This window comes from Macrosteles quadrilineatus, unplaced genomic scaffold (genome assembly GCF_028750875.1).
Source record: "Macrosteles quadrilineatus isolate MER2022 unplaced genomic scaffold, UCM_ALF_1.0 Scaffold_1__1_contigs__length_201487025, whole genome shotgun sequence".
Taxonomy (NCBI): domain Eukaryota; kingdom Metazoa; phylum Arthropoda; class Insecta; order Hemiptera; family Cicadellidae; genus Macrosteles; species Macrosteles quadrilineatus.
Genome location: NW_026542594.1, coordinates 5,367,770 through 5,383,478, shown reverse-complemented (window position 1 = coordinate 5,383,478; position 15,709 = coordinate 5,367,770). Strand labels below are relative to the sequence as shown.

The 15,709-nt window shown below is 33.7% G+C and overlaps 1 protein-coding gene across 1 annotated transcript in view; it reads right to left on the bottom strand.

The window, feature by feature from the left end:
- Positions 1 to 1,103: 1,103 nt before the first annotated feature.
- LOC128982980 (ras-GEF domain-containing family member 1B-like) overlaps positions 1,104 to 15,709 on the bottom strand; it is a 28,664-nt gene continuing 14,058 nt past the window's right edge. Inside the window, exons 2-11 of the mRNA XM_054402104.1 lie at positions 14,884 to 15,277; positions 9,846 to 9,932; positions 8,096 to 8,293; positions 6,637 to 6,879; positions 5,902 to 6,129; positions 5,074 to 5,217; positions 3,129 to 3,355; positions 2,491 to 2,642; positions 1,658 to 1,730; positions 1,104 to 1,465 (exon numbers count right to left, since the gene is read on the bottom strand). Coding sequence (XP_054258079.1) covers positions 1,435 to 1,465; positions 1,658 to 1,730; positions 2,491 to 2,642; positions 3,129 to 3,355; positions 5,074 to 5,217; positions 5,902 to 6,129; positions 6,637 to 6,879; positions 8,096 to 8,293; positions 9,846 to 9,932; positions 14,884 to 15,210 — 1,710 coding nt within the window. The 5' untranslated portion in view covers positions 15,211 to 15,277 and the 3' untranslated portion in view covers positions 1,104 to 1,434. The remainder of the gene's footprint in view (positions 1,466 to 1,657; positions 1,731 to 2,490; positions 2,643 to 3,128; positions 3,356 to 5,073; positions 5,218 to 5,901; positions 6,130 to 6,636; positions 6,880 to 8,095; positions 8,294 to 9,845; positions 9,933 to 14,883; positions 15,278 to 15,709) is intronic.

Below are 15,709 nucleotides of genomic sequence, written 5' to 3'. Positions count from 1 at the left end.
TAACTGCTTCCTTTATAATGAATGGAGTAAATTAGTCACGAAGGCAATCCCCACTAAGTATTGCCTATGCAATTGCAGTTCTTCTTAGTTAGGAGAACTTTATGGTCACTATAAATCAGGCTTTGGTGGACCTGGGAAAATCAAAATGTCTCTCGGATTACATTATCTAGCGATGTCGAGAATAAGAACAAGAACTATCGAGGGCTTGCTAAGTGAGCCATTTTCGTTAGAGAGAGTTACAAGCATAAACAAAAAACAGTAAACGGACGGTAGGTACTCGTATGATGAAGTATTGTATCGAGCATTAAAAGTGTTATTATGTTGTAATGTTATAATCTATTTGTTTTATCAATGTTTTATTTAGAAAAAAATATAATTTGCTTACTTTTTTTGTACACCTCAGACCACTCACCTAGTAGTTGAAATCCTTGAAAACGCAGTAGTTACATATCGTTGGTATCGTCATGTAATTCTTATTCAATGTCAATACATCCTATAGTCACCTCATATTAGCGAGAAACATGGGTTTCCTCTCCTCCACCCTATATTATTCATATCCAAACAGATTAAGTTAAGCTATTTTTAAAAATAAAACATGTCCAATTGCTAAGGAAAGCAGGAAATAATGGAACAACCCTAGGTACTAAAAAAATTCATTATTTTATTCAAGAGTACAAAAATATAAATGCATTCTTATAACTCTAGATGATTAACACTAGGCCTACAGTACTATTGAAACTACAACATTCTTAGTTACTATATTCAAACATTCTATTGATTTATCAATTACCAGTACCTATAAGTAAATCCCATTTTTGTAGTTTAAACAACTGTTAAAGGGATATTTGAGGTATATCTTATAATTAGCTGCATTTATGATGCATTTGTACGAAAATCAAAGAGAAATGTATGTGCCATTTGTGTATATACCTGATCATATATAATATCGTTCGTACATATTTTATATCCAATGTTGTGCTGTATTCTCATTCAATCCACCTATATTATAGATTTATATATGTTTTATATATTGAACCTCACAAAATATTTACATAGGTTACGAACATAGCTTTTTCACTTATTCAAAGCTAAATGCAGCCGAATACCGAATTATTATTTACCAAATGTATTTATGTACAGAATAATTTCTGTTTTAATAGTTAACCTTTATTTACAGCATTATAAAAAACGGAATTATTTTTCGGAAAATACGTTTTTTCGTTAATAACTTTAAAATCTGTAACATCCAAGGATGACCTATTAGATAATAGTTGCATTACCATTTTATAATCAAATTTGTTAACCTATATATCACGTTCTCCCTACATGCCCGACATTAAACTAATTATTAAAAATCCTAATTTTTGTATAAGAAGAGAAAAGGCTATTTATAAAGAGTTTACAACCCTCCGAAAAGTATGACAAACTATGTCCTCACTTATTCTCCTTTGAGCCGTTTTGATTTCTGAAAAAAATAATCATGATTAGATGCTTAGGCTACATTCTTTTTTTAATAATAAAAATTGCATGCACAGATATTTTGAAAACAATTGTATGACAAGTGAAAAAAAAACCATTGAACTCAAACTGGAAAAATGTAAATTAATTTACGAGTGGGGTAGTTTCTTAAAATTAATTAGATTCAACAACTACTTACTTTAATGTTTTCCATTGTTCTTGCTCCATTATATTGTTCGGTGACTCACACAGGTACGACAATCTGGATAGTTCTAGAACAGTGAATGCATTCATTTATTTCCAGTGATAAATTGTAATGATTGTTTACTCTGATGGAACATATTCAAATTAATGCTGTAGCTTATTGCTTATTCTAGGATAATGCCTCTCAATATGCCAGATGTTATAGTATATAGCTATTTATTATCTTAACTCCGATTCTTCAATTTAAAAACAACTTTTTTTAGTATAATTTATAAACTGGATATAGTTTGTTCACAACTTAAAGTAAAATCTTGTCATATTCGTGACTTAAAATACAAATATAACTTTGTTCATGTTTTAATCATATGAAAGATAAAATAATGCACCACTCGCTAAAAATCTCCGATATTTCATGAGGATGTTCTACTGTGCTAAGATATCGAATTCCAGTCCATGATGAACACTCAACAAGACAAAACACTCTTGTCAAATATCTTTCAAGATACGCACTTCATCATTTAACAAAAGCAAATGTTTCCCTCCACATGGCTCTTCTGTTTCGTATTTGTTTTTAATAGCATATTATTTAATGTTAGCATTGCTTACCAATTTAAGACCTTCTTTTAAATGTTGGTACTTTATATAATTTATGGGTACTGCATCTAGAGCCCTCGGCAAGATTACCTTTGTTAGCAAATACCAAAGTTAAAGTTAAGTTAGTAATTGCATGCTGTTACACGAGAACATCTTCAGGTTCCAATTTCCAAGGACTTCCTTGAGTTTGTTCTTTACCTCTAAATTGTGTATACGTATTGTACAGTGACTGACCAGGCTCGGAGTAGAGACGCCGCGACTGAAGGTACAGACACAAGTTAGAGTCTTTGGGCTGAGGACTGCTGATCTGCTGCCATGTGATAAACTCTGTGACAAGCTTCGCCATCTGCCAGAACCGCTCGAAGTTTATATGGCCATTAGGCAGCCTGCCAAGAATATAATGTAAAATTAAGAACCAAGTTACTACTAAGTATTTGTTAATTTTTTATGAGCTTAACACTAATGAAATTTAGAGAAAATATTGTAATTGACTCCACGTACTTTTTATGGGTTTGTAAGTGCATGCAAACAAGTTATGAGGAGGTTGTGTTTGCAACTAGTTTGGAAGAGGTACTTAATTTAATTCGCTTCAGTAGGGACAAACAAAATAACACTACTTTTTTTAGGTAATAAATAAAAAAATACTGTTGCTTCAAATAATTACGGAAGTAAATAAAGAAACGTCTTATAACACTTAAAACATATATTTACGCTTATACTTTAATAACACGTACGATGCTGATCAAGAAGCTATCAAATAATTACTAATGAAATTTTTGTTGGTTGTTCGTTTTCTTTTTTATTCTGATCAGACTAAAGTAAATGTAGAAAGTTATTACCAAACGGGATACAGGAAAATAAACGGTACGCACTTTTTCAAGCAGGCTTCCTGTAGAGTAAACACATCTTTGAGGAAGAGTGAGAAGAACGGTATGACGGTGGTAGGGGCGGTGCCTGACTGGTCAGTGGTGGGGGAGGGAGAGCTACTGCCAAATCTACGAGAAGCTGTTTTCAACGTAGATCGGTAGAGAGCGAAATCTCCTCCAGCATCCATCTGGGCTTCTACGTTGTGGAACTTCTGGAGTAATGTTTTTGTCCACTAAACAAAATTATGAACAATTTAAAAAGCTCAATTTTACATTCTGTATTCTATATTAAACATATTTTTCCATTTTTTTACGGTTTGAACCATCTATTGTCTCATGGGATCCTATGTATTCCAAAAGCCATGCAACTATCCATTACCCTATTAAGGTGAAAATCAACTTGATGAAAGAATACGTAGATATCTTATAGCGAAAACATATGCTGTTTACACAAACATAAAGAGTAAACATAACGTTACAGCTAAAAACTAGAAGTCTTAATATTGTAAGCAAAGTTCTGTAATAGCTTCTGCTTAAGCCAAATATTTTTTTCTAGAGACGGTTATATTTAGGCCAATGACAATTAATGTATTCAGATACAAACGTATTGCTAGTACATGCGGCACCTGGGGTATACATGGATGTTATCATAATCACAACTGGGTTGGTACAATACACAGTGCTGCCTTGTTTTTATATTACATTTTAGGAAATATTACATTCCGTTGTGTGGATCAACTAGGCCAATGATATCCGCTTTAATCTGCACTTCATAGTATGAATATGACTTCAACATTAAAATTCTTAATTCAGCTATTTTCTTTACATGGTTATAAAAATTCTTTAATGCAAAAACTACCAAGAAACATAGTTTCTAGGCTAATGCAGTTTATGCGTCAAAGGGTCTTGCATTTCGCTTTGAATTTCAGTCCCCGCTTAACGTGATTATTTACTGTTTTATTACTGGAATTCTTTACTGCATGCATTTATTAGCTTTATTCTTAAGTGCAAAAAACTAAACTAATCACTAATTAACTAGTTTTACATTATGATGTACCCTAGACCCCTCAAAGGCCCATTTAACATCCAAATATAGAAAAAAGCGTTACAAATATTGGTTTGAAATTTAAATATTGACGCTAATATTATTGTAAACGTTTCAAAACTTCATTAGAACAATCCATAGAAAAAGTATTGAAGCTTAGTATTATTTTTTAAGCCTTTTATTACTGAGCGTCTACTTTGTGAATAGTTTAAAAATATCGAACACTAAGTATTAAAGTAGACGACCCCAACAAGCGTTGGATTTCCGCAACTCAACAGAATGTCCCAGTTTTAAAGTAGGGAAATATAAACTGTTTTCATTCAACTCGTCTCACCAGCCCTAATGACATCTTTGTAAAAACACTACTCTGTGCACAATAAATCTCTCTTTTCAAGTAAGTTTAATACAACAAATGTAGGGCTAATGGTTCTTTGAACTGCAGTCAAGAAAACCATTAGTACAATTTTTGTCTCTTGCTGTAGAAGAATAGAGCTTGTTAGTGACATTTACATTTCAAATCTGACCACTTATTATAATCCAAGCTCTGCATATTGCTTGATTAATGAACTTTCCTTGTATTGTTACCCAACATAATGACTACCAGCTGCTGCTGGTGAAAATTGCAGTGCGCTTATGCAAATTTCATCCTTTCAATTTTCAATTGAATAATCTTTTTTATTCTTAAAGGAAGTATTTTTAACTGCTTTAATCGCAAAAAATTTTACTTTTAATAACAAATTGTTTTAAAGTTTTAAAAGTGATATCAATTACATGAGTAGAAACAAAAAATGGCGGTTCTGTATAGCAATCGTACTTGTATTTATTTATTGTAGAACAATATTGGTACTCCATTTATAACTCTCTTAGGTGTTTTATACTGCCACGCCATGATGTTACACAACAAACCGTTTTGCGGAGCCTCTTAACAGCTGAGAGGTTGAGGCCGGCTATGATGGACATGAGAGAATTGAAGTTCCCATGGTTCAAACAGGACTGTGCAGTGGAAATCCACAGTTCCATCATCTTGACTCTCTTGGCTTTCTTCGTTTGCTAAGCAAACAACAATCAATTAAAAATAACTATGATGGAACAATATCATGAACAATATAGTTTACGTTTTTGTAATTATTATACTGTAACTGCAATGATGTAACTATTAACTATAATGATTTTTAATTATCATACCAATGGTTTCCTTTTCGTTTGGTAGAATACCAACAAACTTCAAGCACTATCTTTTATGCTACATACTATCGGCTCTTTGTATAATCTACATACAATCTATCGTACAATCTATATAATCTACATCTTGAAAATAGTAACATTGCCAACTTGTAGTTAGAGCTTGAAGGTATTCGAGATTGAAAGATAATACCTGCAATCATAAGTTCCGTTTACCATGTGCTATAATCTCTCGAATCAAAATATATGAATGTTGATTAAATTAGACATTGTATTTTCATACACTTTTGAAAAGATCACCAGAACACCTAATCGAAAATGGTTAATGGTTTGCGAAGTATTATTTTTTAAATTAATAAGGATAATAATGCAATAGTAGAACTTTTGGCTGTTTGGACGTTTGTTAAAATGACTTATAGATTAAACACAAATATAATTTAGGAGACTCGATACTCGCCTTGATTCAACATTTTTTTCAAATGACAATTTATTTTCCCACATGTAAAATTTTTAAGTAAATAACCGTAAAACTACTGATGTCCACATGGTTACCAAGAGTATCTCGGTGGCCACGAGGTAAGACAGCCTGTGGGCCCAGGCGACATAGGCCTCTAGGTTGCGAGTGCGTGGTGCCGAGGCCACTGAGGGCACGCCGAGGCCTGTTCTGGGGAAGGCTTGCAGAAACTCCTCAGGTCCGATGTAGGACAGCCTCTCCAGCTCGATCACCGTTAACTGCTGAGCTAACTCGTCTGGCTTCGAGCACAGGTCCATTATCTCTTTCTGCATTGCAAAACAAATCTGTTGAAGATATAATATTTACAAAGAAAAATATGGATTATCGTTCAAAATTAAAGCTTTACAATTAATTGGAGTAAATAACGTTGTGTTCCAGGTTTAATCTAAAACTACAATTATAATATAGTGTGTTTTTTAAGACCTAAGTTGCTGTACTATCAACTACGTATCCTCAGATCCAATGTTTGTATTATACTGGACATTGATCAAAAAGTAGATCTCATATCTGTTTCGATACAAATTCAACCAAGCAGTGGCAAATCCGCTTAGTCTGCTGGTTTTCGCGATATAAGTATTATTTTTTTATATCAATGCAATCAACCAACTTCAAATTTCTACTAAGTATTGTGGATTCAAATGGCTTCATCCTATACAACATATACGGACTACGTGGAGGAATACGTGACGAACAATATGGATAGTATGCAAGCTTATTACATTAGTAGGCATTGAGCTCGTAGTATTATTATTAGATAATTATTGTGATTTCACCTTGTTGGCCAGTTCAGTCTGCTCACAGCCCAGCCTCTGCAGGAATTCCTCGTATCTCTGCAGGGCAGTCAGGCGGTCCAGCAAGGTCTGCAGGATAGCAGACACCTCCTCAGTGCCGCCTCCAGTCACACACTTCCTGATGATCGCCCGTACATGAGCCATCACCCTGTCGTCCCGGAAGTCATAAGGGAACGTCTCCATCCACTCTGCCAGGAGCTGAACCAAACGAGGTATTGGTCCTTCCTGTAGACATGCCATCAGTATTATTGTCTCGGAATAAATAATACTAAACATTTACTTATTCATGACAAACATGTATCTCAGAAAAAATGGGGGGTGTGGCTAAGACTATTTTTATTGTGATTAGCTGATCAGTATGAAATTTGAAAAGCATCACTGTGAGAATAAATAATATTAAATTGTTTTGTTCTTTTATGTTATCATTTAAAAGTTACACTTCCGAAAATTCAGTGATTCGTTTCTACCTTTTGTGCACACAACTGGTAAATCGGTTGCTTTGGTAGCGCGACAGACTTTTGATCCAAGACTGTGACTTTTGGGTCAAGTCTTTGGTACCATCATTTAAAATGTATTAGTAAATTTTTGTAGTGTACCAGCTTATATTTGCTTTGCATCACACTTTCCATACACAGACTTTTAGTGCACGTGGATATGCACATCAAATGTTTATAAATACATTCTAAAAATTGTTGGCAGTATTTGGTTTTCATGATAATAGCTACTTGCTTAGACCAAACTCAATTAACAAATAGCAATAATTGTAGTTGGAAACTTGTCGTTGGAAAGTTTGGTCGTATTTGCACTGACTAATTCAAGTAATTTGAAGTAATCACTTTGTGTATTGTCACGATGTTCTCCGATGACAACAAAGCACTTGACTAACTACAGACAGTTTAATCTAATCTGGTTGCAAAGTAAATCCAAACTTGTAAAACGAGTTGTACAATTTTTCCTTTACTTTGGAATTAGTTTTCTTTTTTTTTATTTAGAAAAGTTAAATGTATAAGGATATGCGGTTGAATAAAAAAGCTATAAAATCGAATTGCATGGCTCTTAAAACTTGAAGGGAATATGTTAAAAAAATATGAATATGAAAGACAAATACCACATTATGCATGCGTACAGAATTAAACCTCAACTAACCTGAATGATGTAAGTTTGTTAAACATCACCATGCACTTTTCATGACTAAGTAGTACACAACAAAATCTTATCAAACATAATCTTATTGCGAGACGCATCCATGAAATGGTCAAACCATACATCTGGACTAATATATGCGGCTTATATCTCTATTGAATGAATGATAAAACAAAGTTTTTATTGGCAATTGTATTTGCATTGCGGTTTTATAGCTATGGTGTGCTAATGATTTTATACGATCAAAAGTGAAGATTGGAGGAACTATTATTATGAAAAATAAAGACTGTAGGCCTACCTCGGTTGATGATTTTGATATGTCGGAGAGGAAGGCTAGTTGGCCTAGCAGCTGGTTGGGAGGTAGAAACAGTCTGGAACTAAGAAGGAACGCAAACAGGAAGGCACGGTCAGGGCGATGATCGGCAGTAGGCACTAGTCTCTGTATCAGGGCTTCTAGAGATCCTGATACTAGGTTGCCATCTCTGAATACTAGCTCCTGCAAGAACAATACAGCTGGTTAACATGTAATAGAATGGTAAACATGTAATTGAGGAATGTGTAATTGAGGTTGATCAACTCCTCCCGTATAATCAAGTGAAACGACAAATTAGTTGTTTTCAGTAAGCAGTTTTTTTGACTGGCCACCTTATGAGGGACAAATGAGATTAATGTGGAATTAGTAATTTTCACTTGATAGTGTGAGGAGTTAATCCACCTCCAGAAACATTGCATGGTTTAAAAAAAAACGTAGGAAAAGTCCAATAATAGTAACATTACACATTGATTGCTTAACTGTTGACAGGTTTAATTCAGATAGGGGGTTTCAGAACCAAATGTAGGGGAATTGAAGTTTCAACCGTTGACATAATATGAAACTACTATAAAGAAAATCATAAATTATTATTATAAGGGAGGAACCTTTGTGTGACAAAGCCTCGGATGATGGAGTTTGAGGATACAAGATAAACAATAATGACCAAACAAAACCAAAAAAGCTTTTCTTCGAGAGTCATTTGTCACTTCAGTTCCGACCCTTGCTTCATCCGTCCGTCATAGTCTACGGCCACCCTTGTCCTCAGAATATCCTACAACACCATTAATCATATCTGTATACGAATCACTTTCAAGCCAGTAATAGAGATGTCCTTTTTGTTTTATTAAAAAAAAGTATAAGCAAATTTTCCCAGAATCAGAAGAACGGTTTTGCTCTCGTTACACTTTATAATATAAAACAAATGCTGCTTGAAATATTTAAATAAAATGTAAACGGACATTTAATGATGGACACCATTTCATGGGATAACACTCGTTTGGCAATGACTCGTATTTTCTCCCCCTGCAAAAAACATTTGCTTTTGTCTCGTATGCTGCTATAAATTTTAAAATAATTAGTTGAAATGTTTATGCAAACTAAGGAGCAGCAAGTTTACCTTGTTTTGTAACTATTACCGTTACACATATTTATATGCATTGTTTGCAATCATTTGCTTTTCATATGATTTGTAGATAAAGTTTTATTAAAGAGCTTTTAAAAATGGCAGATACAAAAACTGCTTAGTCTACGAGTAGGCAATACCCGCCCAAGTAAGCCTTTGCAACAATGGGCTTTAGCTTTTGTTACAGATATAATTTATAATTGTGTTACATTATAATACATTTTTGTACTATTGTAAACGCTTATTTCATTAATTCACATACCAGTTATTTATATTATAGGTATTTTTTAAATTTCCAACGATTCTAAATTATATTTGGATTACTTACAAGAGTCTTGTTGAATAGTATTTACTCAGTAAAATCTATATAAACAATAGTTATATTTTTATCACTAGTTTAAATTTGGATCAAACCAATGAAACTCTAACACAAGAAGATTACGTGCCCCCGTAGCTACCAGCCGTTCACCATAAAATATTGAGTTAAACACCTCACAGTAAACATCTTAACATTATAATCATACTAACCGAAGTTATTAAATAACGTCCATGATCTATTCATGGTGGGTGTTCGACCTATACTGAGTATCAAGGCCTATACTGAGTACATACCCTGGATCTGGTGTTGAGAGTATTGACGTCATCATCCTCATCCTCCTTACTGCCTGTCTCACCGTCCTCGTGGGACTCAGAAGTACGCTATGTCAACAAATATCATGACATACAATTACACACCACTACACTTGACATGTTATTGTCAGTTTGTTTCCATATAAGCTAGCCAATTTATACAAGCACATACATGTTAAGATAACGATAAAAGGTGAAATTTACCAACTATTTTTAATCATGTATAACTACATTCGCACTAATGTCTTTTGCTCAACTTGTTATACAGGGTGTTCTGTAAATAAGTACTAGAGATATTAGGAATGGATTGTATGTATATTTATTAAAATAAAACTAAATATCTATAATATTAAAACGAAACAGTGTTTTTTTATTTCACGATTCTGAATCAACCACTCGACGGATTTTCACGATTTTTGTGTTGAAAGAAAGATCATTTTGAAAACTAGGGAATGTCGAAGCCATAATTTTAGTTTAGGGTCCCAGTTTTTCAGAAATTAAGTTTTAATTTTTAAAAAGTCTAGCAGCCGACGCTAAGATTCTAAACTAGCTTTTGGCATAAAATAATTTGCTTGACATAACAGCTGTAAACATTCAGCTTTTGTGTGACAAATTCAGCATTTGGATAAAAATGTAAAGACATACTTAGGGTTGACTTATACTATGTGTAGTGTAATGCTAATCATTGATACGTTCAACTCTTCTGTAAGAGGGTGACAGATTATTTAAATATACATAGTAAAATACTAGGATGTTTAAAGGATTTTTTAAATAAATCTTTATCTTCGGTTTTTTTTTTAGTGCAATATAATTTTCTTTTAACTAACAGCTGGTTAAATATAAAAATGCTCTATAAAACTATGAGGTTATTTTATTTACTCTGATTTTCTCATTGATTATAGGAAATAAGTAAGATTAGTAGACCACCGAGATAAGTAACACCATCGATGTATACAAGTCGAGGCTCTGTACATGAGTCTTAAAAAGAGATATACATATTAATTTACTGCTCAACTTTTTTAGGAAAAGGTAGGAAAATCCATTTTTTACAAGTTTTAATTCATCTTGGTTTGTTTACAATCAATGTTTTTGAATGCTTATACTTTGTTTGGATTAGGCCCGGAAATATTGATGTCATAAAGAAAGGGGATCAAGAATCTTCAGGAATACGATTTTAAATTACCACCACAACCTCAGACGGGTTTTATCTAAAGATATATAGATGAATGACATAGATTGAGCACAACGTCAATTCCTAGGTCAATAGATTGACCTAGGATTCTGCAATTAGACTAACCATCCTTTTATGAAATCTAAAAAGTTGTTTGGCGTGTGTTTAGTTGTGGTTAAGTTTGGAGGCTTTGAATATTTTATAGTTTAAATAAATGAATATGGGGAATTACGGTGTACATTGATTCAATGAGGGTGGTTTAATTATTAAGGATATTAGAACTGATAACGGAATGGATAATAAACATAGACAATTGATTACGTCACTAGCTTTACTAGCGTGTTTACGTTTCAAATTCCTTCAACCTGTGACCAGTTGTTTTGTTCAAATGAATATTATTTTATTTTTGACTCAGCTGTTTACAAAAACAAACTATATGTTGTTGTTTTTACTTTTCTTTGTTTACACTTATTTATTTAGCAATTGATGCAGTGAAATTGATAGGTGTGGACGATTCGTTTAATGATGTCAGGACACCAACGTTATAATTGTGTGTACTGTGAATTTTATTGAATGTTTACGTTTTATTTTAGGGAGTTTCTATTCAGACCTACTGGAAGATGTTTATACACAGTATGAGTAATTGTATTGTGGTGATATTGATTATGGAAGAGGCAGGTATGCGATGGAATTGGAAGGTGATATCGTTGACTAGGCCTATAAACTTCTCAATTGATAGTTACTCTTTCTACTGTAGGCTGCAATAAAATTTGTCTTTATACGTGTAAGCTAGCTGTTCTGAATTATACACAGTTTTAACTCACTACTCCCGTACGTAGGACGGGCTAACACCTCGTATCATATAAAACGCATTGTTAGCGAGATTCGTGCCATTCCGTTTTTTCTTTAAAACATATAAATTCATGACATTTTGTATAAGGCAATTGCAAAGAAATAATCACGAACACAAGTTTATTTAGAGATTTTTTTTGAATAAAAATTCTATTTCCTAAATGCCTGAATAAGCAAACGAGAGAGAAACTGATATTTGTTAGAATTCCTGATTTTGACATAACTCATTGCTGTTATTCGTCAAAGTCATGAAAGTCTTTCACAGGGCTACCAGCATTAGATTATTTTGCTCTTTTAATGCATAGAGATTGGTGGATACCCAAGCAAATGCATTTAAACCTACCTATTTTAACGGTTACATAATTATCAAGATTTTTGTATTTTTGGACAATGGTTTCCTAAGTCCAAACTTTATTTAGATAAGAATTCTACTTCCTTTCTTGATTATTCTGTAAAATGCTTTTAATAAAAGTATTTTTTATCATTATCTCTTTATATATGTTATTGACAAATTTCCTTTCTCTTTACAGTAGGCCTATACCCTAATTTTTTTGTAATTGCACTATCCTCTCTTAGGCGAAAAGATTTATGATAAATGTTATTTATATAATGTCCCTTTCTTTTGTAGACCTACTGTATTTTGTAATTTAATAGTATACTGAGGGTTGTTAAAATCATATGTTATGAGTATTATATTTTCACATCCACATTTTCGAAGTTTACTTTTCTTTAAATTTGTCCGTAAAATCAACATGGCTACTGGGCAACCCATAAGGCAGATGTTAAAAATATTAAAATAATATTAAATACCATTAAATTTTACGAAAACTAACATAAGGCTCTACAGTTAAAGCACAGAGAAGATATTACTTATCTGTGGTTAAAGTATTATGCATGCACGAATAAGTTTTTTTTTTTTTTTCTCAAAGGAAGGAGGTCAGTTTTGTTTGATTAAGCATTTAAAAGGGTTGTTTTGTCTCCACAATTTCACACAGGTTGTTTTATGGTAACGACACTGTTTTAAAGGCTCTCAAGAGAATTTATTGAGTCTGAAAGAAACAATGGAATTGAATGGACTGGACCGAGCAAATGGCATTGCAGTATTAAAAATACTAGAGACGATTTCAAAGAAATGCATTTCGTTTTGTGTGCTTAAGTATATACATTCAATTGTATCATATCGCCTGTATCTTTACATGTTGAGTTCTAGATTTAATGTATAATTTCCACAGATTTCAATAATATGGCAGAACCTTTTTTTTAACATAACTTTTGCTGTTGCAGGGGTGCATTTTTTATGTCTAGGCTATTGATAAGCAAAGTTCACATAGATTGTAAATTTCCGAGGCTGGTAAAACCAATGCAAAGAAATGTTATATTTCATCACTAGGGCATAAAGTCACTCTTTCCAACCCGAGCTCAAGTTCACGATCGAGTCGAAACCGAGGTCGGACAATTAGTGAGAGTTTAAAGGCACATTATCCCGTAAGGTATACTATATTTTTCGTCATATTGCAAAGTTATTTAACAAAATAAGTTAGAAAACGAATATCCTTTTAATGTAAAAACCTCTCAAAACGACTTCTAGCTTTTTTTTCAACTTGTTAATGAAAATAAGCAGTGGTTTAGAAATCAATTTAATCGTTTCGTCTGCTATGATTGTGTTAGTGTACAATATACTATCGATATGTCGAACTAATGACAAGAATGCAACATTAAGCTACAACCATTGACTATTATTGGATTAATAGTCAAAGCTACAACCAATTAAATTAATGCAGTACTGTAGTTAAAATATTTTCGATGTATGCAATTTCTTACAATCGCGCTAACAACAGCTAACTTTTACTCCCTAGGGACTAAAAGCCTCTTTACTACCTAGGGGGCCATGTAAGCATAGTTTACCGGCCGTTTTTGATTCAGTATGACGAAAAAACTTTGTCTTCATACACACACTCTAGGTGGGGTATCATACTAATATTATAAATGTGAATTTTTGTTGTTTGAAGTACAATTACGCATTACCTACTGGTTGGGTTGGGGTGAAATTTGGCATTATGATCATATTCCCGAAATAAGCTATATAAATAATAATAATAATAATAATAATAATAAGCTATATAATACAAATAAGCCTATCCTTATATCAAAATCCTTTCGGTCTCCTCCCATGTTAACCTTATGAGTATTCATATTAAAAGGAATTAAAGAATTTTTAAAGCTGTTTCAACTAGACAAGTTGGTTATATGATATTCAATAGCATTAAAAAGTTAAAAGGTTTACCAACAGGGTGCAGCACTATTAATTGTTTTTTTTTTCATTTATGGACAATTTGAACTAGCAGCAACAAAAAGCAGTAATATGCAATGAGAAATGTCAAAGTAGGATTGTTTACAGTTATATAGGTTTAAATTTAATAATTGGCGACAAGCATTCAACAGAGATACTTGGTGTGTGTGTTTTAAGATTATGGAATGGAATACCACGCAACAATATAACATATAGACTATAGAACACAAGAATGTTATTTAAAATATATTGAATGGACAGCGAATGTATACACTGCAGAGCATGGAAGATGAGCAATGGAAAAACTAGCCTGCTGGATGTGTTGTTCTGGTGGAAAAGAGCCGATATAGCTTTGAAAGAACTATACTTGGAGAAGCTGAAGAGTCGTGGCATTTTCAGTTTCAAGATTTTGTATTGTAAGCATTTTTAGCCGGAGATTAAACATGTTGTTTTGTGTTAAATAGTATTGATTTAGTTTTTAATTGAATTTTAATCGCTGTAAAATCTTTAATAGTAACATGATTTTTTTTAAACTAAGCGTGACACAATTAATATGATAATATCGTATTTTTGTAATCGTTTCGAAGCCACTACAGTCCATTACAATATTGTAATGATTGTAATACTCTGTTTATTTCTTATGCTGTATGATATTTATGGTTATACCATCGCAGGCTGAGGGTACAAGATAGTATAATATATTTTACCTTTTTGCGGTTGACGCGCGGGAAGGTGTTGGCGAACCTGACGCGATGTTTGGTGGTGGAAGGCACTTTCCCGTCGCAGCGGTGGTGGCGGTCACAGGGACCCACGGTGGCTCTGGTGGCGCCTCCTCGTTGTAGAGGGGTGACCTCCACGACGGCCGAGGTAGTGACCATGGGAGGTGGGGGTGGGGGTTCTGCAGTGGGTGGAGTGACCAGACGAGAACAGTCGTCACACGGCGAGGGCACGGGTCTGGAGGGTGCGGTGCGAGTGACTGGTCTCCGGGAACACACAGCCGACGACAGCCGACTGGCGAATAGGTACATCGCCATCCGTACATTACAGGCCGGGCTACCGTGCGACGCTACAGACACACGTGACCATCCTGGACTCTCCTGTCTGCAACATACAAAGATGGACGTTTGTTTTGTTGCTCGTGCCTACGCCAGTGGCATTTTATCTTAAATTAAGTCAATAAAAACTATTTTTGGGGAAAGAGTACCAAACCTGTTAAAGTTTTTGATGTGCTGGGAACTGAGCCCGTCCCTTCGGCACCGAAGTCAGTGACGCACTAGCTAGCAACATACCCAAGAAAAAAATTCCATTTATTTTTATTTTGAACGTAGGAATGTTGAAGTTTTAATAACAGAAGTACGTTTTTGAGGTGTATTTAAGCCTCTTGTCGAAATTTAATGAGCTATGAAAATATAATATTGTAAAAAGGTTAAAATACCTGTAACTGCCTCGTGATTCCTCTGTTCCTGTACTGGACTACGCGCGTTTCAATGTATACACATCATCATCAGGTCACAAACTTGAAGAACTTAAACC